Source organism: Nansenia antarctica (assembly GCF_963989245.1).
Source record: "Nansenia antarctica genome assembly, chromosome: 5".
Taxonomy (NCBI): domain Eukaryota; kingdom Metazoa; phylum Chordata; class Actinopteri; order Argentiniformes; family Microstomatidae; genus Nansenia; species Nansenia antarctica.
The window spans coordinates 28,702,524-28,729,373 of NC_137690.1; the positions used below are offsets into that span (position 1 = coordinate 28,702,524).

Consider the following 26,850-nt stretch of genomic DNA (forward strand, 5'->3'; position numbering starts at 1 on the left):
AGCCAATTTTTCATCACTAATTCGGATGAAAGCTATTGAATGCTTAATTTCTCTTCGACAATGTACAGTGAAGTGAAGTTATGAATACTAATCTCAAAGTGCAAAGTAGTTCGACCAAAGTTTCTGAGGTTGCTTAGCAACGTCCACATAGTTGCACGCACTGACCTGCAACTTCTGAAGAAAAGCAGCTTGTGTGGTGACTGGAATTAAACATTACATGTTTGGCATTTAATTAGCAGACGCCTTTATCCAAAGCGACTCAATTCGTCTTTACGGGTCACATTGAGATGATGTGGAAATAATTATGGCGAGCGGAGGGACTACTGGGTATTGGCCACAGTAGGGTGCTACTATCAAGGGGGTGCTACTATTGGTGCTACTAGGGGTGCTACACACATCCCAGGTCACAATCACTCGAAAACAATAATACAAAAATAAAAATACATTTGGGAAGATTTCTAAAAAATAATATCTGCAGCATGCACAGTGTACTCTTAAGCGCTATGGACATCCAGTTAAGATGAAACACGGACGGGAGCTCTCTGTCTATTATGACTGAGTGGACACTACATTTCCCAGCATGTCTTGCAAGGTCAATAAGGAAACGTCAAGTTTGGTAAACAGTCGACAACATCACAACTGTTGAGCTTTTGGACGTCATTATATTGCTGAATTGTACACCATTCCCTGACATAACATCATCGCTCTCTATATGGACATTTCGTGGCTAAAGTAAGGTACGTAGCTGGTGTAAAACCCGGATAAAACTGCTTGAAGTTTGGCTAGCTGTGGACTCAATGCTACCAGGAAGGGTCACCAAGGGTGAAGGTGCACTCGTGACTATTATTTTGTATTTTGAAACTCTCACAACTATAATTTCTGTTCTCGCGTTAGTTATTGACATTGAATAAGCAGGCGATGCTTTACTCCCACCTGCTCACCGTCTGACTACTTCTGAGACAAGTAAAAACAGTGGAATGTGGAAGTGAGAAAGAAGGTAACACAGTGAAAGAAGAACTGAAATCGAATACCATTGTCAGTAGGTTCATAGAATAACAAAAGTTCCCTGATACCAGATTTAGGTCAGAAACCATTTGTTTCAGACAATCTTAGAGACAAGACTGCAACATAATCTCTGTCAAATTGATCTAGCCTAATCCTATGAAGGGACCGACTGCAGACAATTTTTACAGTGAGCTGTGAATGTAAGTCCATGCTCTTGAATATGATTATTTCCTTTTGAACTAACCAAGTTTTGCAGTAAAATGCAGTAAGTGTTTTGATTGAACAGCACCTGAAGATACAATTAATAAGACCAGTGTGTTTATTAAACCTAAAACCTACCTATCTATTGTACAAGGACATTGTGGTTTGGTATTAGCCTATATGTGTAAAGAAACAGAAAAGCTACACTATTACAATATATTTTTTACAGTAAAAATGCAGTGTGCTCCTGCATTTCTGTCTTGCATTACGAGTGTAGTACAGTTCTTCCCCTTATTGGAAGGCCCACGATGCTAGACAGACTGGATGGAGACAGATTCCCATTTAGCAGCTTTAATATCAACCCAGTCACACAATCACCATGGTCTTGTCTGTCAACAATTTTGTAACTTCCTTGTTTAAAAAAAGCTAATTTGTTTTCATATACCAAAACATCGATTCTCATCAGTAGGGATATAGTCATGCAATTCAGTCTGACCACTTTGCCATGTGTCTGTCATCTGTTCAAACACTATACTAGGCTGTACTGTAACTTGCAGATTTGCCCAGGATGACATCCATCGTGTCCTTCTACGCGTGCTACCTGCTGAGCCTGTGCCTGGGGATAGCATGTGTGGTGTTGGTCTCCTATTGGAGCTCCCATTGGCGTGGTGGCTTTGCCTGGGATGGCTCAGACCTTCAGTTCAACTGGCACCCAGTTCTAATGGTGACAGGTCTGGTGGTGCTCTATGGAAATGGTGAGTGGCATTAGTCAGTTGTGGCACAAGTGGTTTCACTTATCTTTGTTGTTGCCACAATGAATTTGCATGCAAGTGAAAAATTACATTTTGTAGGCTAATTAAAGTTTCAGAAACACTGTAGTATGGAGAACACTTGTAGCTTACACTTGTAGCTTAGGCTATAACTTTTTAAGAAGTAGCTAATAATTGGTAATGTCAGTGTATTACTAGTCATTTATTAGGTATTCATTCAGTGTTTTCTTATTCACTGGCTCATATCTGGGGATTGAACCATTGGCCTTGGGGTTAACTAGTTAGCCTACCAAACCTCAAGGCCAACTTGCCCCCAATAACATTGTTGTGTGGGAGTGTATTGAGGGGCTAGGTAGAAAGCAAACACGTATAAGCTACAAATGAGTATTATGTGTTCATTAAAATAAAGTGTCACCACAGTTTCTATCTCGCACTGTAATGGTTTTCACAGGATACCAAACCCTGTTCTTGACTGCCTTCCTATCTAACTATGGTCATTGGTCCCAGACGCTGGAATAGCCTACTGGAGGACTTGAGGGTGGCAGAGAGAAAGAAAGCTTAAAACACACCTTTTAGCCTGGCTTTTGTCTATTGTCTATGTCGACTTGCACTTTTACCCCTATTTTTATCTCATATTTCTTGTTTTATTGTGTTGTAGGCCTATTTATTTAGTGTTGTTTTTATGTTCAGCACTTTGAGTTGCATTCAATGCATAACTTCTGCTATATAAATAATTGATTGATTGATTGATTGATAACTATAGGAGCTGTGCTGTACCGTGTCCCCCTCACCTGGGGGCAGAATAAGACGCCCTGGAAGCTGTTGCATGCTGGGACTATGCTACTGGCACTGGTCCTCTCTATCGTGGGCCTCTGTGCAGTGTTCGACTTCCATAACACCAACAACATTCCCAACCTGTACTCCTTGCACAGTTGGATTGGAATTTTCACTACAGCAGCCTTTACAACTCAGGTAGGTGTAGTATACCAAGTCAAGTCAAAGCTGTACTCTCTTAATCTCATTGTTTATTGTCAATTGGGCTATATTGTTTGTGTGTCTGTGAGGGAGTTGTTGGTTGTTAACCTTTGCTATGTTTCTGTTCTCCTTCTCTGGGCTCCTCAGTGGGTGGTGGGCCTGGCTGGTTTCCTCTTGCCCTGGTCTCCCATGTCATTCCGCAAACTGTTGAAGCCTGTTCATGTGTGGCTGGGTGCCAGCATCCTGATACTGAGCATTGTGTCGTGCATCTCGGGGATCAACGAGAAGCTGTTCTTTGTATTGTAAGTGGGTTTGTTTTTGAAGACACTTAGGCCCAATCCCGATTCTCTTTTTTACCACTTCGGCTCGTTTTGGAGTCACTCGTTTTGGAGTCACTCATTTTGGAGCCATAGCCGTAGTGGTTCCCCAGGGGAAATGGGACAACCCTTCACGACGTCATCCGTAGTGTAATGAATGGGTTAATTCATAGTCAGGACAGCGCATGCGCCTTAGAGAGAGTTCGTGATATACCAGTAGGTGACTGACAGGTGTCGAGAGAATCGAAGTATACTGGTTATACCTTTGTTGAACCCAGACTCAAGTGTCTTATTATTCTATGTCCAAGTGACATTACACGTAGTATCGTAGAAAAGCATTGACGCTCGCGATTCATTCACAACTTGAATGAACTTGAACGCTATCAATCGATCAAACAAGTCATAAAATAAAAAAGAACAATGCTTCATTATCAGACCATGACAGAATAAGCTCTAACCTGTATGAAACCTGTGCTCCAGTGGTGTAGTCTAGGTGATACGCAGGACTATGCCGTATACCCACTAGGAAAGGCCAAGGATTTCCGTATACCCACTTAAAAATGTGTGAAGATACGTAACGGCGTTTTGTGACAGAACTTTCACATTCATAAAATTCACCCCGTCTGTGTTACGAAGCGGCTGTCATGCACAAATCAGCTTGTAACGTTAGACACACAGCACATCGGCATAATAACGTTTTGTTGTTGTTGTGCTTGTTATAAAGAAAAGGTCTATAATGCATTTAAATGAATGATACAACCCATTAATAATATTACCTAATAACAACTGCTCGGATTAGATTGCGGGTGCCGCTACATGGAAATAGGTCAAAATGCGCATCATGTACAAGTCAGACGAACGTTTGATAGATTACTTTACATATGTGTACCATCATCCGCTGTCAAACGCCACAGGTAATAATTGATTTATGATTGTACATCTCTGAAATGCTCGACTGTCATGCAGTGTTGCGTTACTGTAACGTTAGACACAGCACCGACATAAAAGCGATTTTTTTGGGTTATGCTTGTTATAAATAAAAGGTCTATAATGCATTGTAATGACATTAAACTAAGATAATACGATGGTTATCATAATGTTTCAAGTCTTTAATTACAAGTAATTCCAGAAAAAGTAAATGACATTTCAGGCTCGCTTCCGTATTACGAGAGCGAAAAAAACATTTCTGTAGATGTTTCGCAATGCATGCCGGAAGGGAGTCTCATGGCTCTGAATCGAACGAGGGTCAAGATTGTCTCCAAACGGAGCCATGGAAAACCCTAACCCTAAATGAGTAATGAATTGGGACGCCACTACGGCTACAGGTGAACGTGCAAAACGGAGCGGAGGGGTGAAAACGGAGCCGGAGTGGTGAATTGGGATTCGCCCTTTCTACCATATTTTTATTTTTTTGTCACTTCTTCATGTCAAAAAGTCAATATTTCTGTCTGATATTGAAGATTGTAAAAAAAAAAACACAGAGTATTTTGGGGGTATTGTATGCATTCTTGTAAATTGTATTGTTTGATTCTTTATTCAGAAAAGGAAAAACCGATGTGACGCAGGCATATGCCAAGCTGCCACCAGAGGCATTGCTTGGCAACTCGTTAGGAGTCTTGATCGTAGCCTTTGGATTGGTCGTCCTGAAAATTCTCTCCAATCACCAATGGCAGCGACCAGAGCCTAGAGATGGGGATGCTACCTACAGGGTGAGAACAGTGATTAACATGCAGGTGAACAGTGATTATCAATGCAGGTTGGCCTCTAATTGTTAGTATCAGCATTGCTGATTGTATTATTTTGTAAAACAGTAGCCTGTTGTTTTGAGAAGCAGTTGAAATAGAGAACATTTACTTTATTTTCACTTCTACTGTAAATTCCACAGCCCTTGTCTCAAGAGGACAACCAATGAGAAAAAAAGAAGAGGCATCAGACCTGCTCTCAGCTCCATACCGCTCTGCACGCTACTGTAGCTGTCTATTGATTCACTAGTGTCACTAGTTGCCAAAATCAAACAAAGTTGAATGTACTTGCCAACTGTCAGGACAGTTTTGTGAGAAATTATCTCTGTCTCGTCATGATTTCGTTATTTATTTAAGATTATATTTTACAGATATGCCTTGTTTTTTCACTCAGGAATAAATATTGATGAACCAAAGGTGTGTTATTACTGCAATTCAGCATGTCTTTGTGATGCTTTGTGTGCATGGAGCTGATTGCATACTCACTAGTCACTCCCAGCCATTACTCCAAACCCCTGAGGTAATGGTGAAGAGTGGTCTCTATGGCATTAGACACAGCAAATAGCCTTTATTCAGTATACCAAACAATTGGCTTCTATGTATTACTATACGTTCTCTGAATAAATCAATTACAGTAATATCAGAGAACCTATAAACTAGATGAAGACCTTTGGACGTATGTGATTATGATGGACATGTTTTGGGCCTTTCCTTTGACGTTTCAACGAATACATTTGTATACTTTCAGAGTTGTACTCACAACAGGGAATTGCAACCCACTAAGAAAAAGAGAATGTCAACTCTCCCTGCCTCACCGTTGAAGGATTCTTTATAGTGGCAGTTTTCAACAGCCTAGTTAAAATGCGCTTTGATGAATAAATCATCTGAATTCCTCATAAAACACTCTGTCAAGAGCGACTCCCCTCAGCATCAGGGATCTCACATAGGGGCAGGCATGTTTAGGACTGCAGGGCTGGTGCAGGTCCTTTCATCTCACCCAAAAAAATCTAATGTCAAAAGATTAGAAAATCCATCATAGAGGTTTGTTTGAGAAAGAAACAAAAGAAAGCTCAGAATTCCACAGGAGTTGCTTTTTATACTGTCAATTTAATTAACCTCATTTATATCAAGAAATTAAAACTTTAGGGTGTCTCAGATTGTCTCATCTGCCTCTAAAGATCAATCAGATTTCATCTTACTTGAAGTTAAGTTGCTGCTGTGCAACCTACTGAGGTATGTGAGAATAGGCAGTCAAAGACAGATGCATACATCCTAGAGTTGATTTATTCCAATCTATCTTTTCACAGTGTCCCAGATACATTAGAGGTCACTTCTGGGTCGTGAGTCACATGAGCCATGCATGGTGGAGTTGGCGCTACTGTGAATGGTGTGATTTTGTCAAGTGACAGCTCTGTCTCATGATTTAAAAAAGGCAGGCTGTCAGTGAGCCAGTACCCAAGTTTGTTCTCACATTTGACCTCTACCATCTCAGACACAGCGTCAAAGCACACGTCTTTGTCGTTGGACTCCCTCACAGCATGAGGGAGCAGATACGGGAGGCTGAAGGTTTGGGGATCTTGAGTGTTGGAGGTATCGTGGTGATAGGACACCAACTCGTTGCTAAAGTTCACTGTCTCCACCCTGGTTCTAGAGCACAATAGCCTCTCACATCCCAGAAGCACAGAGAACGCCCTGCGGAAATCTGCGTTGACGGCGGCGTACACCACAGGATTCAGAGTGGAGTTGGCCCAGCCAAGCCACACAAACACATCAAAGGTTGTCTCGCTGACGCAGGTGAGCTGGTTAGAGTGGTGGAGGCCTGGGTTACAGAAGGGGACCACACAGTTTAGAATGAAGAACGGGAGCCAACAGCAGACAAAGGCTCCCATGATTACGGTGAGAGTCTTGAGAGCTTTCATCTCCTTCTTCAAGGAGGTTTTCAGCCTGTCCTCGGGCGCTTGACTGCAACCCTGGCAGCTCTGGGCGTGGCGGACCGTACACTCCTGTGTGGAAACGCGTCTGATTTGTTTCTGAACAATGAAGAAGATCTGTGTGTAGGTGACCGTCATGATGGCGACCGGTACGTAGAAGCTAATCAGAGAGGTGGTGATGGCGTAGGTGCGATTCAGATTAGTGTCACATTGCTTCACTGACTCTGGAGTTGTGAGATCCAACGGGATGCCCTGGGCTTTGTGCCAGTTGAGCTGCACGGGAATGAATGAAATGTGAATGGAAAGAGTCCATGCGACAGCAATCATGATCAAAGCTGCTCGACATGTCATCTTCTGTTCGTAGCGGAAGGGGCTGGCGATGGCCCAGTAGCGATCCACACTGATGATACACAGGTTCAGAATGGAGGCGGTGGAACACATAATGTCGAAGGCTACCCATACCTCACAGAAGCTTCCGAACGGCCAGGATCCTGTCACCTCGGTAACGGCCCTCCATGGCATGACTAGGGTGGCCACAAATAGATCAGACACAGTCAGAGACATCACAAACACGTATGCCACCTTGGAGCGCAAGTGGCGGAACCTGACCACAGCGGCACACCCCAAGGCGTTTCCCAGGAAAGTGCTGAGGACCAAAAGGGAGAGCACACAGGCAGTCAGAGAGCGAGACACAACGCCTGAAACTCTGCTCTCAGTGATGTTGCCACAATCCATGTTCTGGATTCTGTCTTTTTCATTTACTGAGTGACTCCCAAGTATTCCAAGATAACTCCTCAAGGCAGACTACAGGATATCCCTTTGGCAATGTCACAAAATAGTTAATGAATAAATGATATCCTTGCGTCCATGAGATGTGAGATAGCTCTCCATAGGTGTCCTCTAATGAGACTCTTATTGCCCTGGCTCCTACTCTTTATCGTCTCTGTCGACCACTGCTCACATCAATCTGTTCGTTTCCACACAGGAGGAAGGATGTAGAACAGAGCATGCACCACTAATAAGCTGGCGAGAGGGGTTGAGAGGAGAGACCAGGCAAAACTCAGAGAGCACTGTGTGGAGGGAATAGATGGAGAGAACCCCCACTCACTCACACACACACACACACACACACACACACACACACACACACACACACACACACACACACACCATTTTCTCCCTTTTATCTATAACATTTATTTAACTTTCTGTAAGCATTTATGAACATTCATATGGATTTCTTCCAGTTGACAGATACTGCAAGCTGGTGAGCTACAGACAATATCTTCAAATGGGAAATAGAGTTAATCTAGTAAGACTATTAAACATACATACATAGTAGGCTAAAGTAGTTTAGCCGACTGGAGCCTATTTTCAACATTTTGAAGGGGTTTTGCAATGTCAAGCGATATCTCTATGGCGTGACTGTGACACGATGTGTTTGCAGAGAGATCCACTCGACATAAACAGAGCGACTTCTTTCGCACAAGGTGGCAGCAGATTACCATCAAGATGATCAAGTGCATTTAAAACCGATTTACACAATTCACCGTTGTGCGCATAGCGGTTTCATGCCGTGGTCATTATAGGCACCACTCACAAAAGGCACTATAATGGGCCACGTTTCTTTTGAAAACGTGCATTTTAATCGACTCCTACCGTATTTATATACAGATGCCTAAATGTCATTCAACATTTACCAAGGGCTAGTGTGCCCCCAAGTAAAGTTGCCACTGTAGTCTAGTCTGCACATCAATAATTGTCTGACATATGGCGTCAGGAATAATATGTCATATCTCAGTCTTAAATGATTCTTTTCGGTGTTCGTCCCCTCCACATCTCTCAGTTAATTCCCATTATTCCACTTCCAGCGCTGTTGGCCATGAGGTCATTCCAGCTGTGGGCGTTTCTGGGCAGGTCCCACAAGGCGTCACTTTGGTCGGAAAATGCATTGAAATTGCAGGAGGGGTGGGGGGGGAGTGAAAGTTGAACTGAGAGACCCAACATAGCTGAGCACAGCAATCTGTAGAAAGGCGAGGTACAGGCATCACACCATAAGGATCCAGGCGTATTTGAGGGGGGGGGGAATCCTATGTGGTAGGACCATTCTCAATGTAAGTAGACATCATTTGATCATGCGAGGAAATGAGTTGAATGTCATTTTGATATGTAATTGTGTAGGGAACTACCCTGTCATAAAACTCTCGGCTATTGTATTTATGCCGTTGATTTCGGGTGCTCCTGTAATGTTTTAGGCCTATTTATGCTTAATCATTTTGGGAAGTTTTCCTGTTTTATTGTTATTGTACTGTTATAGCATATTGGAACAAAGTGTATGCTTTACAATGATGGTTATTCGTTTCCAAGAGAGAAAATTAATAGTTGTAAAAATGCAGTAGTAGGATATTAAAGTTTAACAACTATTTATCATATCCAGCATGGTGCTGAGATGCTTTTGATGATGAAATACAGCAGGCCTACTTTCAAACTGTCTGCACCCACAAATTGTGCTTTCAGTTTGTCTTTGGGATGATAGCACCACAGTTTCAGAGAGTGTTTGGTTCATGTTTTTTTATATGAATTAATAGCAATATATTGAGAGTTGGCATGGCTTAATTTACTGCCTTCTCTAATGATAAGGCCATAGCCACTGAGTCACTTGGTGGATATTTAATAATATGTATTCATTTAGAACACTGTCAGATTTACTTAAAGAATAGAAATGTCTCCTTATGACAGTCTTAAGTCAAGTCATGGTTCAGTTATTATGGGAGCCTCTCATAGACGTGTGGACTTAGTTGACATGTCAAACATCGAGACAAGAAATTGGAAGTGCTCCAGCATTGTGTGACTTACCTTACTGCCCTTAGGGAAATACTGCACTCAGTTACTTATTTGCTGCGGTCCTAACAATCAGCTATGAAACAGCTATGAATAGCTGCTTCTCAGATATGAAGAGTCATAATCTGAGAGAGGAGCAAAGGAATTTTAATGAGAACTGTTCTGTTCCTATCCCCTGCTCTTCTCCCACAATCACCTCGCCTGTCAGCTTTCGGAGTTGCCACCACCATGTCGGCTGCCTGGTCGCTACCCTGCTGCTTGGCCATCCTGTTGGGGCTGTTGGGGCTGTGCCATGCACAGTACGAGCACCTGGGCCTGGGCTATCCACAGGGCTACCCGGAGCCCGAGCAGGAGCAGTACCGTGCCCCGGTGCTGCCACCAGACACGCCCAGGATTCAGCTGCGCTTGGCGGGGGACAAACGCAAGCACAACGAGGGACGCGTGGAGGTCTTCTACCAAGGGGAGTGGGGCACGGTGTGTGATGATGACTTCTCCATTCACGCAGCCCAGGTGGTGTGCAGGGAGCTGGGCTACCTGGAAGCCATCTCCTGGTCTCCATCCTCTAAATATGGCAAAGGGGAGGGTAAGACGTCCGCCATTAAACTTAAGTCCCTCAACTACTGTGTGGGTGTGTGTGTGTCATGATAAAGTAAACGACTGACTTTTTATTCTAGATTCTACCCTTTATACTGGATGTTTTTCTATTGGATCCATTGCCAATGTTCCCCTTGATGCTCTGCCTTTGCTATAGTCAATTTGTCTTCTCTCGTTTTTATCCTAAATGTGTTTTTCCTTCATTCAGATTTATTTGACATGGCTTATCCATGACTAAACGGTGGGATGTTTTGGATTTAGTTCTCTCAGCAACTGGCTCATCTCTCAGAGGAGTAAACAGGGCCTAGCTGTAGCCGAGGCGCCGTACTATAGCTAGGGTAACAAGAGGACAGCCTGAAGCGAACTCCTCAATACTGCCAGTCTCCACATTACAAACACCACTTTTCTATGAAATATTTTCCAACCCTCCGCCAACACTAGTCAGATGAGTAATTCCTCCCTATGGAGGTCTTGATGTATCCACAGTGTGTAGAAAATCCTGCTGTTTTTTATTTTTTTGGTCAGGTCGCATCTGGTATGACAATGTCCACTGCACTGGGAAAGAGATGAGCCTGGCAGTGTGCACTTCCAACGGCATCGGCGTGTCCGACTGCAAGCACACGGAGGACGTGGGGGTGGTGTGCAGCGACAAGAGGATCCCGGGATTTAAGTTCATCAACACTCTGCCCAATAATGTGGAGGTAAACCACAAGCCCTGTCCTCGTTAGACACAAAGGCTTTTTTACTTTTGGGAGTTTCCAGCTGCCATTGGTCTTGACTGACAGCGGTGCTTACCATGGGGCCAGAACATTTGGTTCTTGACACCTCATCAGGGAGGCCCCTCACAGCTGGGCTTTTTGTTATTGAGCTGTTTTGTGCAGACACACCTTTCGGTATCCGTTTTCAGACATGCACGTGGTATCACAAGGAAAGTTAGTAGCCGTCTATCGTACATTGTACAAACCAACATTATTTTGTTTTCAGAAGTTTTCAGAAGTTTTCGATATTGTCATCGTCATGTTTGTGTTGGTTTCAAAGAAACTGCGCTTCACACTGTTGGTGTCAGGGAAGCCCTTCTGTCTCTATCACTGCTTTAAGTCTATGCAAATACAGTAGATGAATAATTCATAAGGAGGCTAGAGCTCTCAGGGAGAATTTTAGCTGCTATCGTGTTCTCAAATGTACAAAAAGCCCCCAAAACATGACAGCACAGCAGAGTGTTAGCTAGACGACCTACACCAGGAACTGCTTGGCTCAGGGTGATTCTGGGTGACTTTGTTTAAAATGTGACCCAATTTACCGAAGACATCTCCCAGTAAGTCATTTGGTTAGACTTATTTTACAGAGATAGGCTAAATGACACTGCACTTTATGAGGTTGAAACAAATCCCGATGCTATTCAGTTATGTGCAATGGGACAGGATCAAGCTAATGCCTGACTTCCACTTCCGCTGTTTGGGTTTAAAAGACAAAAAGGTACACATTATACTACTCTGGGGAGCTGTGCTTGAGAAGTCTAGACGTCTGGAAGCAAGTTCTGTGATGTCTCCAGCTGTGATATTCACTGAAAAAATCGCACTCAGCTTTTCCATTCACTAAGAGGGCACGTGTAGCTCCACTAAAGCGCTGTAAAACACAGCCAGCCAGGCAGGCAGGCAGGCAGGCAGGCAGGCCCTCCACGCAGCAGCCCTCATGCAGACCTTACAGTACCTTATCATCTGGAAACGGTCATCTGGTGACTCACAGCAGCAGCAGCCGGTTGCGGTGTGTTCTCTAATGGCAAGCATGACGACATGTTTGTCCTCAGAGGGGAATGTGTGGTGGGGTTAGGCGACACAGAACCAGGGACAGGGGGGGGTTCAGATCAAGTCTGCCCTCTTTTTAAAGGCACTGTTGCCCTTTCACTGTGTGGTATGGGGCGATGACTTCAGCACAATAGCTGGCCATTCAACCACAGAGGAAATGTTCAAGGAGTGAGTTAAGACCGAGGTGAAACTTTAAGCTTGCACACATGTGTCACCGACCTCTGGCCTTCTGAGCCGTTTCTGACACATTCCACTGTGAAAGCCTTTTGTTTTCCCTCTTGGTTGAACTGAAAGAATATATTTCGTTTATTATAAGAATGCTTTGTCCATACTTCTCGGGTTTATTGTTGACCAAATTGACCAAGATATATAAATAACTCCCCCCGAAATATCCATGTGGCGTGTGAGCTCAGCAAGTCGTTTCTTTGTGGTCTGTGGAGTTTCTGGGTAGGTTTGAATTCCAGTTTTGTTTTTCAGTCAACTGGACGGTAAACAATAGAGAAGGATATTCAGTCTTCAGTTCTCTTTACTCTGTGTCTCTTTACCTGACCTCCCATAGCCTTTCAGCTTGTAGGTAAAGGTTAGTAGAGTAGAGAGACTTTAGAGGTGAAGTTGGTGTTCTTGTAGGTAAAGGTTAGTAGAGAGACTTTAACGGTGAAGTTGTTGTTCTTGTGGAGGTATGACGTGTGATCAAGCACATGCTTTACATTCTGCTTTACCCAAATTCAACGTTGGAAATTCCTGTGTTTATTAAATGTATTTTTTGGCAAGGCACGTTTCCGAGCTGACTCACCGGAGAGCTGCATGTATCAATGCAGACATTATGTTGCCGCCGTGTTCAGATGCAGCAGGTATTTCTCCAGGAAATATTTTCGATTTATTCATGTCTGCATTTGATGAGGAACAAACAAAATACTGTAGTCAAGTGGAAATTCCCCTTGAAAGGAGCTTATATTTTTTAAAGTGGAAATTCTCCTTGAAAGGAGCTTATCCATATTGTTATGACATTACAGGGTGGCAGTTAATTGAGTTTTTTAAAAGTGGTATACAGTAGCAAATTCAAGATTCAATACCTTATTCCCATACCAAATCAGATAGATTGTTAATAGATGACAGCACACAAAGAAAAAAAGGGACAATTCCACTCAATAACATCTACAGTATACACGCACACTTAGGTGGTAAACGATGTGGTAGACCAATACAAGAATATACAGTACATCATCTGAAACAAAATGAACTCGGCCAATGTATAGAGGTGTTATGGTGGCTCAAGAGGGGCACAGATCTCTATTCATCTTAGTAACCCAGTTTGTGCCATTACACGTGCCTTGAAGCCAAACCTCTCCCCCTACTTGGATGAATTTACCTCCATTAGTTTGCACTCATTTGATTCAGAGGAATCTCCCAAGGATATCGTGCCGTGACAGGTAATGATGAACATGATATATCATGGGGCTTAGGGTGAGGCAGGGCTACTGTGCCAGAGTAGGGATGTTACATTACACTCAAAAAACAGGGATCTTTCTTTCTCTGAACTCTCTCTCTCTCTCTCTCTCTCTCTCTCTCTCTCTCTCTCTCTCTCTCTCTCTCTCTCTCTCTCTCTCTCTCTCTCTCTCTCTCTCTCTCTCCTCTCTGTCTATGCCTCTCTCTCTTGTCTGTCTGTCTGTCTGTCTAATTTTTTTTCTCTCTCTCTTCTCTCCAGTTTATGCAAATGTATTCCCTCCCTCAATAATAATATCAAAGGTATCAGATACTGTAATTGACTTTATCCTCTGTCAACCCCCAAGTCTTGCGTCTTATGGGACGCTGTAAATTGCCATGCCAACCGCTAATTGCAATGGCCTCATGAACTTGACTAATGTGGTGTTGAGAAGCCGTGTGTGCCAAGTTCTTCAATTGCATTCAAAACAATTTAATTAACTTCCCACGTAACTGACAGATTGTTACACGGCTCGGTAACAGCATCAGAGGAGTTCATGTCCCCCTGGGGCACTGCATTCCCACAATACACCTTTAAAGAGGATGTTTACCCTCCTGAAATACACATTCCAAATTCATATGTTTCCAGGGGGATCCAGCCTGAGGATGTGGCTGTTGTGCCAGTGTGAGTGTGAGTGACGCATCAACACATAGGCTTTACTGTACCACATGATATTGACTTTGACTCTGTATACGCCAAATTGTGTTTTTTTTCTTCTTTATTCAGATTAAACTAAAGAACTACTGTTCTTGTTTCTTAGTGCAAAGCTTGCAGCTTGTGAAAACATCTGTTTTCACTTGTCTTTTTTAACAAAGGACTCTTTTAATGCGCTCCTAAGTGGAACAGGGATGTTAGGTGCATGGCATGTACTGCATCACTATAAACGCTATTTCAGGAAAGAGGTAATTATCTATTTGTGTTGTGGTTTTACAGAATAATCAGCACCCAAACAGTGCCTGTGTCTGGGATGAATCTAGGACATGAGACCTCCACGCACATGCAGCGCGGTTCAGAGAGGGAGTGGTCACTCTCTGGGAGGCACAGCATGATGTCAACAAACATATCCCAACAAACATTACACCAGAATGTATTCACCGCAAAAATACTGCAGTTGATGTGCTTGGGGTAATCTTGTTAGCCTTGGACATTCTATGATATGTAACCCAGTTTCAGAATTTCTGGGTGATTCCAGCAAGAAATGAATGTCGTTCAAAGTTTCTATTAGAACCATCTGGTGTACGCTCTCTGCACATTATTTGTGCTGGCAGAGACACATTATGATTGTTCTGTGGAGGAGTTCTGAAGTGACTTAAGGCCTCATGAGAAGTCATTTAAGCAGACAAATACCTCCGGACTGTTCCGTAATGAATGGGTCAAGAATAGGACATTCTAGCTCACAAACACACACGCGTACATTTACTGCACAGTCATCTCTGACAGTTAGTGTGAACCCTTGTGGGAATGTTCTTTGCTTGTTGTTGCTCTCCAACTGGAGATCTGTTTGGGAGTTCTTTCCTGTGGTCCATGAGCAAGATAGCTCTAAATCACTTTATGAGAGTAAAATGCCTGATGTCATGGCAGCTACAGTGTATTTTGCTCAAACTGGAGCCCAGAGGGTGAGAGAGTCTGATTCCAGTACAATACAATCACATTTAACACAATGTCCTCAGCTGTTTTTGATCAATGTTTTGACGCAGACATATTATAACAACTCAAATGACCTGCGTTTGTTTTCTCTGAGCAGACAGGAACAAATGAAGTGAAGCAGTGCTTCGACCTCGGTCCTGACAGTTCCAAGTTTCATACTGACACAACTTTTTGTTTCAAGTTTTTCATTTAAAAATGCAAATCCATAGTCTGTTGTAGCCAACATGTCGTTTATTAAAACTCAATTGATTTCGCACGACAAGCGGTGATGTGGTGCGATGCCGCAGTGTTTTCCATAAGAAAGCGATCGGTTTACCACTTGTACCTATGGCTCCTGCTGGAGTCCTCAGCTCCTCGGGGCTCTGCTGAGAGAGAGGGCCTGCTCGCTCCCCTCCCACTAATGGCTTTCTCATATGCTGCACCTTCCTGCCTCGCCGCAAAAGCCCTTCTCCAGAGTTCACAGAAACAAGGCACATATGTTAAAACAATCTTATCTCACTGTGTTCTACTTTTTGTAGCATACCGCTGCAATCAACAAACGGGAAATAATTTCACATGGAAACAAATTAAGGAATAATATTTGGAGGGTTAGGCATCTGTTTGAGCAGCAGAGAGGCTATTTTAGCCGAACAAGTAAATACGTAGGAGCTTCCTGTCAGTAAGCCTGTTGTTTGTCTTGACGTCCAGAGTATACTATGAGGAGCAGTGTGTGCATCTTTTTTTTCTTTGCTTCTCACAGTCATTGATCTCTTCTGTATGTTAATCTCTGTTTATTCAGAAAGAAATAATTCTGAATACATTGGTCACAGGTGTTAATGGCTTGTCACTGAAATCTGTAGGGTCTGTAGAAGGGCAACTATTTGGAGAAGGTGGTAGGTGGTGAATGGTTGGTGGCTGTGGCAACCGGCAATGATCTTGCTTGCACATCCCAGTTTGTGGTACAGAATGTCCTGCTTTGACCTGTGTTTTTTCTGCAGTTCAGACAAACCTTGTGAATACCAAAAAGGCCTGCTGTGCTAGTAGAAATATCACCACACTCTAATACCCAGTTTAATTGAGTCTTTATTGGGCAAATATTAAATCTAAATATATATGAATCTAAATACAGACAAGGTCACATCACCACTTGTATTACATGTTTGTTTCAAGTCACATGTGCCATGGTTTGGAACATCTGAGATCGGGTGGCATCCTCAACATACTGGATCCCTCTCCTCACCATGATGGTAATTGTGGCCATCTATAGAAGAGAAAAGTAGTCATGGAAAGATTCATCATTTGTGGTGGCGTACCCACTCATTCCTGTGAGGCTGGGCTGAGGCCATTTCAGGAAAAGCCTTCCTTCTCATTATTAAGTCTGGAGGACTTTTCTCTAGGCCTGACAGGGCCTGGCTGGCTTTGATATGTGTTTTAGCTAGCTAGTCTGCTGAGCCAAGCACATCCCACACTGACAGGCCTCCTCACCCATAGCCTGCACAGTCACGTACCGTAGCACAGGAATGTGGGCTTAGTCAACTGGAGAGAGGCTGTGTATTTAAACCCAAAGAGGCAGAAGGGAAGGGGCTCCACGCTTCTGTTTTTGTTTTTTTCCCAATTTGTTCATTTGACCATTCTAAAACCAAGCATACATAATACAAAATCCTATATGTACATAAATAAAATCATAGAGGAAATTACACAATGAAGTCTTTATTGTGTAATATCCTCAATGATTTTATTGAAATGTTATTTCCATTGTGGTCCGCTGACCCCAGTTCAGTTGACATACTGTGATGCACAGTCCCTTTTAACACTGACTGTCACAGGCTCCGCATTTCAGTATACAGAGTAGATTGTCCTACAAAGACACTTCGATTTAGATTTAGTCATCAAAAAATATATTAGACCCCTATACTTTCCTTTATTTATTTGTTGTTTCTTTTTATGTTACTACTCGATCTTTTCAGTTTGTAAAGCGTCTTTGAGTGTCTAGAAAAGCACTATATAAGTCTAATGTATTATTATTATTATTATTATTATTACAAACGGTATTGATGGTGTCATGCTTTAGAGATAACCTAACTCAGTATGTAGTTCACAAAGATGGTTAAGTTGAACAAGATTGTAGTGCTCCTATTTCCTTGTGCTCTATCTATCACATCAAGGATCCTTGCTGCGTGCATCTTACATGCTGTGTGTGCCTTTTTCTCTCAACCTACCAACATGTTTCCAGTGACACCCATTAAAATGTGTTGTGTTGCCATAGTCACCCTTTGATAACTCTTGTTCAAAAGCCAAACAGTTGAAGCACAGCTGGCCATGGGGTTGGGATTAATAGAGTGATGGGATTGTTAAAATATTTGTGTAAACTGGAGAAAGTTTATGAGGAAATTCAAAGTGTCTTGCTGGGTTTGGGAGGGGGGCGGGCAGGGTTTCATTTTCCTTCACTTTCAGATTATTTGACAGGAGACATGAGATTACAGCAAATTCCTGACAGATGTGAAGTGAAGGTTGTTTAGACAGAGGCAGGTACCAGAATAGTCTAGACTAAATATCACCAATGGCTGTTATCAGCCATCACAAATGAAATCTAATCGGACCACAAATGTAAATAAGCTCTCTAGCTAACTCTGATGCATATGCTGTCTAGTTACATCTGACACATATATTGATATGATTATATATATATATATATAAGTATATGTTGATTAATGTGTACTATCTCCGTCAACTAAACTGCTACATTTTCAAATAATCAAAATGTGTCACACTCTGTCATAGGAAGTCTTCTGTTACAGTACAAAGGTTAACAGAGTACACGTTTTACTCTTTGGGTTGGCAGAGTCTGAACATCCAGGTGGAAGACGTGCGCATCCGGGCCATTCTGTCGTCGTACCGCAAGCGCATCCCCGTGACGGAGGGCTACGTGGAGGTGAAGGACGGCGGCAAGTGGAAGCAGATATGTGACAACGAGTGGACCCAGCTCAACGGCAGGGTCATCTGTGGCATGTTCGGCTTCCCCGGGGAGAGGAAGTACAACGCTAGAGTCTACAAGTGAGGGAACAGGGGGGGGGGGGGGGGGTTAATAACTACACCAGTACACTGTTGACTGAAATGGAGGAGATGACGTTTCAGTAAAGTGTATTGTATTGAAGGTAGTGGTGGTCTAGTCTAGTGGATAATGAGTTGAGTCCAGAATGAGACTGGTGACCAGAAGGTTGAATGAGTTCAAATCCCACCTGGGGGAACACCACCACTAGTGTGCCCTTGAGTAAGGCACTTAACCCTAAGTTACTCCAGGGAAAATGTCCCTGCAATCTCTGAGTGTAAGTCGCTTTGGATGAAAGCGTCGGCTAAATGGTTAAAATGTGTAAATGTAATTGGCGATTGACAGAGGACGCTGGTTTGAGAATCATGGGAATGCGAGGAAGCGAGCAACGCTGTTGGCGCCACCGGGACGCCTGCTACGTGGGTGCCAGTTGCCTCAGATCTGCAGTTCCTTACAAAGTTTCCATTACACTACTTCATCTTTATGAGGGTCAAGCTGCACAGCCAGGAATTAATCTCGGGAGGGGTCAGACCGATGCATCCATCATCCGTGGTTCCTCTCCTAATGCAAGGCTTTGACAGGCCCATACGTCACACTCAGTCGGGATGAATTCTTCTTTGTGGATGCGACTGAGGCACCATGACTCCTTAACCTCAGCAGAGGGGACGTCAACGTCTCCCGTAGTGGAAATGATAAAACCAGGCGGTTGGTTACTTTTCTACTTTTTCCCGACCCAAGATTCTACTTAGACTGTTAGGCCCGTTATTCATTATTCACCTCCCCAGGGCGTTGACCTTTCATTGACCCCTTCTGGCTCGATGTCTAAGGTCTCTGACACTCTCTCTACTGATACACAAACGCCGAGCAATAGAAGCTAAACTAAACAGATACTTCCTGTTGATGGCTTGTCTGCTTTATGTCATAATCTTGCCTAAGATTGAAGTAACCCCCCCCCCCCTCTCCCAGCCCCTTTGTATATCCAAGCTCAGTAGCCAACATTCCATAAAGCGATCGTAATGGAGCGCTGACTGTGGAAGGACCTCGATCTTATTTACATGTGGAAACCTGCACTGAAGAAGTCGGCGGTTAATTAATCACTTCAAACCCATAGCGCTCTCTAACGCTGAACTGAACCTTGAATGTGCTCTCCCAGGGCAAGCGAGCTGCTCTCCTCTGTGCTTAGGTAACCACAGTATAGAGCTCCCTAGTTTCCATCTACGTGTCTGCCTGCTCCCGTTTCAAACCCATGAAACGTGCATCTCTGTTTTTATAGGCTGGCTTTGGCCTCAGACGGGGCACACAGCCAACGGCTGCAGGTCTTTCATAATCCCGAGTTTGCCTCTGTTCAAATGCCTGCTGCGTGTCCTCTAGTTGAAGCTCGGGAATTACAGTGTATGGGGCCATAGGATTTCTTAGAAGTCCTTACAGAAAGGTCTTCTATTACTTACTTCTATTATTATGCGTCTATGGTTTGTGTATGCAGTAGGTTTCATTTTCACAAGGATGTCACTCAGATTCGGGCATTACAACAAGCCACGTTCAGTACAAAGTGTAATTAGCTGCTTTTCTTGTCAGGTTAACCGAGTTGTGATAAGTTGACGTTTTATAGTTGCCAGACTGCCGGTCCATATCCAGTTTGTGCTGGAGTGAAACTGTTATTTTTAAACAAATTTAACTAGGTTATTTTGAAGCTGTCTATACTGTTGTCCCCTCCTAATCTTCCAACTTCTGTATATCCCCTAGCGATGGCTTAGAACTGTGGTTTTGGACAGCTTCCAGCGAGCTGCATTCTTCTTGCCAGGTCCCAAATGGAAAACAAATGCTGTCTCCTTTTAAGCTGCTTTCATGTACACCTCAGACATGTGATATAAAGACAGGGCATGCTGTTCTGCCCGTAATGTTTGTTAAAGACATTGGCTCACTACTGAACGGAAAGGAAGAAATGAACACCCCTGCAGGTCTGAAAAGACCACAATTAGCCTCACGTGCGGACACATCCCTGTCTAACCCAGCCACAGATAGAATGCTCCGCCTACTTTAGCATGTTGACCTTGTAATTCACTGTAGACAATCTATAGATGGTTATGAAGATCTATGCGTCTTTGGTTGGTTATGAGGTGCCATCATTTGTAATCACTAAGATTATATGAAAAAGAGGGTTTGTCTGATTTGATTGATAATCACTGTAGTAAAAAGAAAGTGTACAGTCAGCCTGTTGGAATCAGGATTTGACTGAAAAGTCTTGGGTCTTCTTTGTAAATAGTAAATTAATTAATTAATTAATTGCCTCTTGCCTCTGTGTTCTTAGGATGTTTGCTCGCAGGAGAAAGGCCTTGTACTGGGACTACGCTGTCAACTGCACTGGAAACGAGGCCCACCTGTCGAGCTGCAAGCTGGGCCAGGGTATGTCTGGGAAGTCCAACAGCACCTGTGACAAGGGCATGCCCGTGGTGGTCAGCTGTGTGCCTGGCAGAGCCTTTGCCCCCACACCCATGACAGGCTTCAGGAAGGCCTTCAGACAAGAGGTACGCATCCCAGACCAACCCCTGTATCCTATGACTGTCTTAGGAACTGGACGTGAGTGACTGGACGTGTCTGAACGGTGTCTGCAATTGGAGCCGAGATACAGCACATGGCTGTGTTTGTCTAAAGCCTTATTAAAAGGGCTCTTTCATTTAGAGTTTCCTGGAGAGAACAGTTTGGGAGATAAGTATGTCAGTGAGTAAGCCGTGTCTGAATGGAGCCAGTATGGTTTTCTCCTGTTTTCTTCTGTTCCTACGAGGCAGCTTGATTTACAAGTACAGTACATCCCCCGGACAGGATGCTCGGGTTTGGAGATGTATTACCGTTAACACTGACATCCATTTCCCAGAACATGATGTGCGGGGGATCTACACTGACAGGCATTTACCTTCCCCAGTGATATCACCTCTCTCCTCCGTGCTAGCATCTCTTAGTGCTGTACGCCTGCCTGCTCTCTGTCACGTCCCTCAGCTCAGTGTGTGGAGCGGGGAGCTGGCAGGGACATCCCAAATTCCCTCCCGGAGGAGCACCCGGCAGAGCACATGACCTAACCAAATGACAAGCACACATTCCCGGTTCACATGCATTCTTTCAACAGCCGGAGGTATTACAGTGTGACCCTAAACTAGTGTCACAGAAGGCTTCTCAGCGGTGCCAGGGCTAGTTTGGCCACATAGCTGGTTTTTGCCCCCAATGTGAAACACGACCAGTCTGGGAGAGAGAGCCACTGCTATTGGCTTGGGGTTCACATTTTTTGGTTTATCCCATTTTCCCCAAATCATCATTCATTACTGCCACAGTGTTTCATTCGAGGTATATTTAACCTCTGAACAAATATAAAGGCATATTTTCATTTTTTAGAAAAGAGCTATTTCGATTACCATGTTTCCCTCTAAAATGAATACTGTATACGTCGGTTACAGTTTTGTCTTTTTTTGTGAACACAAACCCAAAAAGCATGGTGTTTATCCCAAACACCATGCAAACATGTTTTAATGACAAATGGGAGCAAATAGGATGAACGTATGCTACTAATGTGTCCCGTTGTAAAATTAAACACTTCCAATTTGGCAAAACCGTTAATGGGCATTTAACAGGCACGTAAACGTGGAACCACCCAGTCTGTAGTCTCCATGTTCTCAAAGCTGTACCACAGTCAATGCCTGGGAAAGAGCAAACTCAAGACTGAGGCTGTATAACTCTTAACACTAGAACAGCCCCAGGGGGTCTTTTTCAATGCTAAGCTGCTATATACACACAACGACCACTAGTTGGCCGCTTGTAAATTCGCCTGCTTCCTACACAGAAAAACTGCAAAATAGCTTTATATTAGCTTATCCTGATGTGATTTTGAAAATGTAAGGATACTGGGTGGTAGAACGCACATATCTAGGAAAAGTCATGAAAGGAGGGTTCTGAAATTTGATCGAGTGCAAAGATATAAACATTTATTTTACTCACAGGGGTCAAATGACCTCTCACGGCTGAATAACTCTTAATGGATGGGCCACCACTTGGCTGTTATTTCTTGGGCATCTTATTAATTTTAGAAGGTGGGCTTGTTCGTATTGGTATAATTCAACCTTGCAGTGTTATTGCAAGATCTCTCTTGAAAAAATGAAGAATGAAATGAGACTAACCCGAATAAATATGATTAAATAATATATAATATATATATTTTTTAAATATAATAATTCACTCTTTCTCCACCAGCAACCGCTAGTGCGTCTGCGTGGCGGGGCCATCGTCGGGGAGGGTCGTGTGGAGGTGCTGAAGAACGCCGAGTGGGGCACCATCTGTGACGACAACTGGAACCTCATGTCGGCCACCGTGGTGTGTCGAGAGCTGGGCTTCGGGACTGCCAAGGAGGCCTTGTCTGGTGGCAGGCTTGGACAAGGTACGGAAGCTCCTACTGGGCCACTCACACCAAGGGGATAGGCCACACACTGATCTGCTGCACAGGCCAGAGTTTGGATTTGCCGAGAGGCTGTATGAAGACCGCATTGTAATATTGTCAACATTGGATGCACTGAGGCCATGCAGTTTTTTCTTACCTCTTTAAGTTTAGTATGTAGGTTTTGTATGATTTAGGTTTAGAAGTTTTGTATGCGTCAGAATCTTCGGCTGGTGGAGATAGGAATCAGAGGATAAACTCATTGTAATGCGTGCAGTGGAATGACGAATACTATCACACATTTTGTGTTTGATACTATTCCTCCTTCCATTCCACGCATTACAAAGAGCCTGTCCTCTGAATTCCTCTGAATACCTCCAGCAGCCTCCACTGAAGCACAGAGTTATGTGTGAGAGGGGGAGATTGGAAAGATTTATTTTCAGTTGTGGATCTAGAAGACAATCAACATACAGTACAGGGCCTGTATGATTGTGTGGTTTGGAGCTAAAGTACATCTGCTCACCAAATGTTACTGAGGGAAAACTTCCAAAAGATCTCATAGGCAGCAACACTATCCCTCCGTCACCCCTATTGAGGCCACACCACCCCTCCCTGGCCTGAACAACATGAGCCTTGAGTTCTGGCAGCAGAACTAGGTTATTGAGATGGAATGGATAAGCTAATCGTATTATTTGTTCAGCAATTTTCTCCTCTACAGATACATAGTGAGTCGGAACAATACACGATTCCACTCCAATTCTTGAGTAATTGGTCGGCCATACTGTTGTTGTTATACTTGCAAGAAATATACAAGAGCACATTATAGTTGCGAAATCAACCCTTAGAAATCAGTTGATTTGGAACCCGAGCTGTAGTAGAAATTGGCTTTAGCCCTCTGGGTCCATTTGACCCTGCCTGTGAGAGGAACCCCCCCCTTTAATTGACCAGTTTCCCTAATGGTTGGGTCCAGTCCTATAAGTACATGTTTATGGGCCCAGCAGTGAGAGTTCCCTCTTAGACTGTTTCCTGCAGGGTTATGGGTTACCATGGAGGTGTTGAGAAGATTTACTGCAGGCAGACCGAGGGTGTCTCTCTCTCTAAACACGTGTAGTCAGCAGACTGCACAATACCTGCACTTTCAATAATTCTTATGAGACATGTCGAAGTACATGTTCTGTTTTCCTGTAACGTAAGCGTTCCTCATAATATACCCCCTAACAGGTTGAAAGGAATTGCACACAGCTGTTTTTTCGGAATATCTCACTATCTCCAAGTCCACCCCATAGTGACACTGAGAGGAGGCAGTAAATTCCAGTATAATGGCACATTGAACATGGAAACAGCAGACGGGGAAATCTGGACCGGTGGTTCCTTTTGGAAAGATCATGACTTTACCACATGATTTACTGTCAACAGGAAGATTGCCCTGTAACTAAGTGTTCCAGGGATCTAACGTATCTTAATAGCAGAGAGTAAAACATCCACAGGGGAAGATCACATCTCTTAAATCAATACTCAAATGTAATTTATAAATGTATGAATCACAGACCGTCTTCTGGTCCTCTGTGGATCAGTTGGTAGATCAAGGCGCCAATAATGTTTAGGTTGTGGGTTTGATTCACGCTGGGACCCTATATGCTGAAAAATGGATGCACTCACTGCAATGTAAGCATGTTGCTTTGGATAAAAGTGTCAGCACCAAACATTTTAATTATCTTTTTCCCCCCTTTTTTTTTTTTTTTTTTTAAGAGCAAATAATCGAGAAAACAGCCTTTTATCGGACCAGGAAGCAATATGTCTTGAATGATGGACTAGAATGTCCATAGTGCTTTGTAGTTCTTGTAGTTTTTTCAAAAACCATAACCCCCAAAATACATCACTCTCATGCCAACTAGCGATACCTAGCTTTTGATCTACAGAACGCATTTGGAAGCTGTTTTCACATGCCCACACATTGGGAAGGTTATCTATAAAACGATGTTGAGGTCATGTGTCCCTTTAACATCATACATGAGAATTGTGTTAGGGACAGTTTACCTAAATGACACAATTATATCATTTGGTTCCTTACCCTGAAAGGAGTTTATGGACAAGGAAAGACTAATTAAACATACAGTATGTGATTTTTGTAATTTGTGAAGTATCCATTTAAATGCCCACGCCAGCCAGTTTTGCTTGCTGGTTTTTCTTGAAAGAAATACACAAAGAATGGATGGATGAATGGATGCACAGAGTGGTGTCGTTAGTCATTCACAGAGCTATTTAGGAAAGTAATGGCAGATAGAGCTTAAGTAGGAGAAATTCTCAATAAAATGTGTTGAAAGGTTGTTTGGCTCAGCCGCAAAAAAGCCGGTGAAGGGAGTTTGGAGGGTTCTATTTGACGCTGGGCGCTACATTTACAAACAGGTCTGCCATGTCACACTTCAGAGCCCGGTAGCTGTATTAATGTCATCAGCACGTGGGAAATCATTTTAACAGGAGCTAAGAAAATAGAATGTACCGCCCAAAATACACATACTTTGTCCTTAATGGCAATTTTCAAACTTGAATTCCAAAAAGATGTCATACATCAGCCAAAAAACATAAAAATGACTTGTGTGAGCCTTTAAGCCCCTGCCCTGCCCTGCCCTGTCCGTGACCAGTATACTTTCCTGTATCTGTTTTTCCCAGGTATGGGCCCGGTCCACATGAATGAGGTGCAGTGCTCAGGCTTTGAGAAGTCCATCACAGAGTGTTTCTTCAACAAGGAGTCTCTGGGCTGCAGCCACGAGGAGGACGCGTCTGTCAGGTGTAACGTCCCGGCCATGGGCTTCCAGGAGAGGGTGAGGCCTCCACACACCACTGTCTCACACTCACCACTGTCTCACACACACCACTGTCTCACACACACCACTGTCTCACACACACCACTGTCTCACACACACCACTGATCGCTATACTTAGTCTGTTGACAGTATATTAAGGAATGTAGCATTTACATTTACATTTCTGGCATTTAGCAGACGCCTTAAATGTAAATGTAAATGTAAATGTAAATGTAAATGTAAATTCTGCATTCCTTAATATACTGTCAACACACTAAGTATAGCGATTGATCAAAATATTGTCAGCTTGTCAGCTCTTTAGCGTTTACACAATTTACACATACAGTTTATGCAGCGGCTCCTGTTGTGACCTGTGGTGTGTGTGCGCGTGTGTGTGTGTGCGTGTGTGTGTGCGTGTCCGTAGCTGCGTCTGGGTGGGGGTCGTAACCCCTACGAGGGCCGCGTGGAGGTGATGGTGGAGAGGAACGGCTCCCTGGTGTGGGGCACGGTGTGCAGCGAGACCTGGGGCGTCATGGAAGCCATGGTGGTGTGTCGCCAGCTGGGGCTGGGCTTCGCCAGCAACGCCTTCCAGGTGAGGGACACACACCGTCATGGTTGTCATGACAACACACACCGTCATGACAACACACACCGTCATGACAACACACACCGTCGTGACAACACACACCGTCATGACAACATCAGTCTTCTATGTTCAGACTGTGTTTACCACCTCAAATTAATTAATTTATGCCCAGCCAAATCCGTGTTTAGAGGTAGCTAGCTAACATTACATTGATCATACTCGTAAAAAAAAAGACCGGTCGAGAGAGAACGCTGGCGTTGCTTGTTTTCGCCGCTTCTCCGCACGAAATCTAGATATACTTGCAGTATACAGAGTAGATTGTCCTACAAAGACACTTAGATTTAGTAATCTAAAAATGTATTAGACCCCTATACTTTCTTTTTATTTTACTACTCGATCTTTTCAGTTTGTAAAGCGTCTTTGAGTGTCTAGAAAAGCGCTATATAAGTCTAATGTATTATTATTATTATGATTATTATGATTATTTTTATCTAGTTATTAATTATTTAGTCTATCCTCACATTCGCACACAACGAAAACGATGAAACTACCCATTCAGTGGCTTCCCTTTCTTCCCCCCGCTTGACGTGAGGCAGGATTTTATTTCCCGCCTTTCATCTTCACCAAGGTGTGACAGGATTCTTCTTTTCAATCCCAATGTGTGAGTCTGACACACATGTAGCCTCCTGGGGGGTCGATGTAGT

At 43.4% G+C, this 26,850-nt stretch overlaps 3 protein-coding genes across 4 annotated transcripts in view; 2 read left to right on the forward strand and 1 right to left on the reverse strand.

Moving 5' to 3' along the window:
* The first annotated feature begins 606 nt into the window (after nucleotides 1–606).
* Nucleotides 607–5,417, forward strand: cyb561a3a (cytochrome b561 family, member A3a). 2 transcript variants are annotated; one of them, XM_080532822.1, is made up of 6 exons: nucleotides 607–737; nucleotides 1,764–1,961; nucleotides 2,740–2,948; nucleotides 3,099–3,253; nucleotides 4,809–4,977; nucleotides 5,154–5,417. In XM_080532822.1, exons 2-6 carry the CDS (start codon nucleotides 1,775–1,777, stop codon nucleotides 5,178–5,180), a joined length of 747 nt encoding a protein of 248 aa, XP_080388948.1. In that variant the 5' UTR covers nucleotides 607–737; nucleotides 1,764–1,774; the 3' UTR covers nucleotides 5,181–5,417. The 2 variants fall into 2 exon arrangements, with proteins under 2 accessions (XP_080388948.1, XP_080388949.1); XM_080532823.1 differs by lacking the exon at nucleotides 607–737 and having other exon boundaries at nucleotides 1,589–1,961.
* A 95-nt stretch (nucleotides 5,418–5,512) lies between these two features.
* Nucleotides 5,513–7,643, reverse strand: drd7 (dopamine receptor D7; the record flags this gene model as incomplete). Its single annotated transcript, XM_080531541.1, has 2 exons — nucleotides 6,466–7,643; nucleotides 5,513–5,525 (listed from the first exon to the last, which is right to left on the reverse strand). Exons 1-2 carry the CDS (start codon nucleotides 7,503–7,505, stop codon nucleotides 5,513–5,515), a joined length of 1,053 nt encoding a protein of 350 aa, XP_080387667.1. The 5' UTR covers nucleotides 7,506–7,643.
* A 2,367-nt stretch (nucleotides 7,644–10,010) lies between these two features.
* Nucleotides 10,011–26,850, forward strand: part of loxl2b (lysyl oxidase-like 2b) — a gene marked incomplete at its 5' end in the record, with an annotated part of 28,500 nt that continues 11,660 nt past the window's right edge. Inside the window, 7 exon segments of the mRNA XM_080530647.1 lie at nucleotides 10,011–10,365; nucleotides 10,902–11,077; nucleotides 18,133–18,344; nucleotides 20,648–20,864; nucleotides 22,576–22,759; nucleotides 25,427–25,578; nucleotides 25,985–26,152. Coding sequence (XP_080386773.1) covers nucleotides 10,011–10,365; nucleotides 10,902–11,077; nucleotides 18,133–18,344; nucleotides 20,648–20,864; nucleotides 22,576–22,759; nucleotides 25,427–25,578; nucleotides 25,985–26,152 — 1,464 coding nt within the window.